Source organism: Saprolegnia diclina, assembly GCF_000281045.1.
Source record: "Saprolegnia diclina VS20 unplaced genomic scaffold supercont1.41, whole genome shotgun sequence".
In the NCBI taxonomy this organism is placed as follows: Eukaryota; Oomycota; class Saprolegniomycetes; order Saprolegniales; family Saprolegniaceae; genus Saprolegnia; species Saprolegnia diclina.
Window position 1 is genome coordinate 65697 of NW_008246108.1, and position 812 is coordinate 66508.

An 812-nucleotide genomic window follows, 5' to 3' on the forward strand; every position below is an offset into this window, starting at 1 on the left:
TTCCGGGCATCTGGAACAACCCGAACGTGACGGCCGACGTCAAACGCAATTTATCGACGCTGCCGGCCACGCTCGCCAACGTCACAGTGACCGCGTCAACGACGCTCGACAGCTTTTGTGCGCGCATCAACATTACCATCGAGACGCCCCGTTTCCCCATGAGCGCCGCCGAACATGCGATGTTTGTGGCTCGTCTCGACGACCCGGTTCGCAAGTTCAACAAGGACCTCAAATATCTCTGCGATGGCTGCGCAGCGCTCTCCAAGGTAGCAACCAAGCACGCCGCGCTGCAGACGTGGATCCATGACATGTGCCCGATGACCGTACCCAAGCCGTCGGGCGCCGGATGCGTGAAAGCAGTCGACTGTCACGAGTTCAGCGGTCGTACACCATCCCGCAGTGCATTTACCGAGTTTTGCTTCGACTCGACGTACCGCAACCCATCGTACGACACGTGCTTTGGCCACACGCTCATGTCGGTCGCCCAAACGTACGACAGAGCCGTCGCGATCGCGTCGGGTGTTGTGCTGCTTCTCTTGCTTTTGCTTTTTGCGCGCGTGTGGGTCGTCCACCGCGTTCAGGAATACCAGGATACGCTACGGGACGCCACCGTGCAAACACCCGTCGACAATGCATAGAGTTCAATGTGTACTACTAGTACATGCATTTTTGCGTCACGTTGCGATGCGCTTACAACGAAGTTACGTGCATTATTATACTGCACACAAACAATCTAGAAACGACATGGGCGGCAGCAGGCCCGTGTCTGGATACTAGCATCGACCCGACGTAGAATCCTCGGGTACCCTACC

At 56.9% G+C, this 812-nt stretch overlaps 1 protein-coding gene across 1 annotated transcript; it reads left to right on the forward strand.

Moving 5' to 3' along the window:
- On the forward strand, nucleotides 1-694 carry SDRG_11349 (hypothetical protein). The gene has a single exon (XM_008617384.1). It carries the CDS (start codon nucleotides 159-161, stop codon nucleotides 636-638), a length of 480 nt encoding a protein of 159 aa, XP_008615606.1. The 5' UTR covers nucleotides 1-158; the 3' UTR covers nucleotides 639-694.
- Nucleotides 695-812: the final 118 nt, after the last annotated feature.

Excerpts from the sequence above, each read along its gene's own strand:
- SDRG_11349 (XM_008617384.1), top strand. The coding sequence starts at position 159 with ATGAGCGCCGCCGAACATGCGATGTTTGTGGCTCGTCTCGACGACCCG.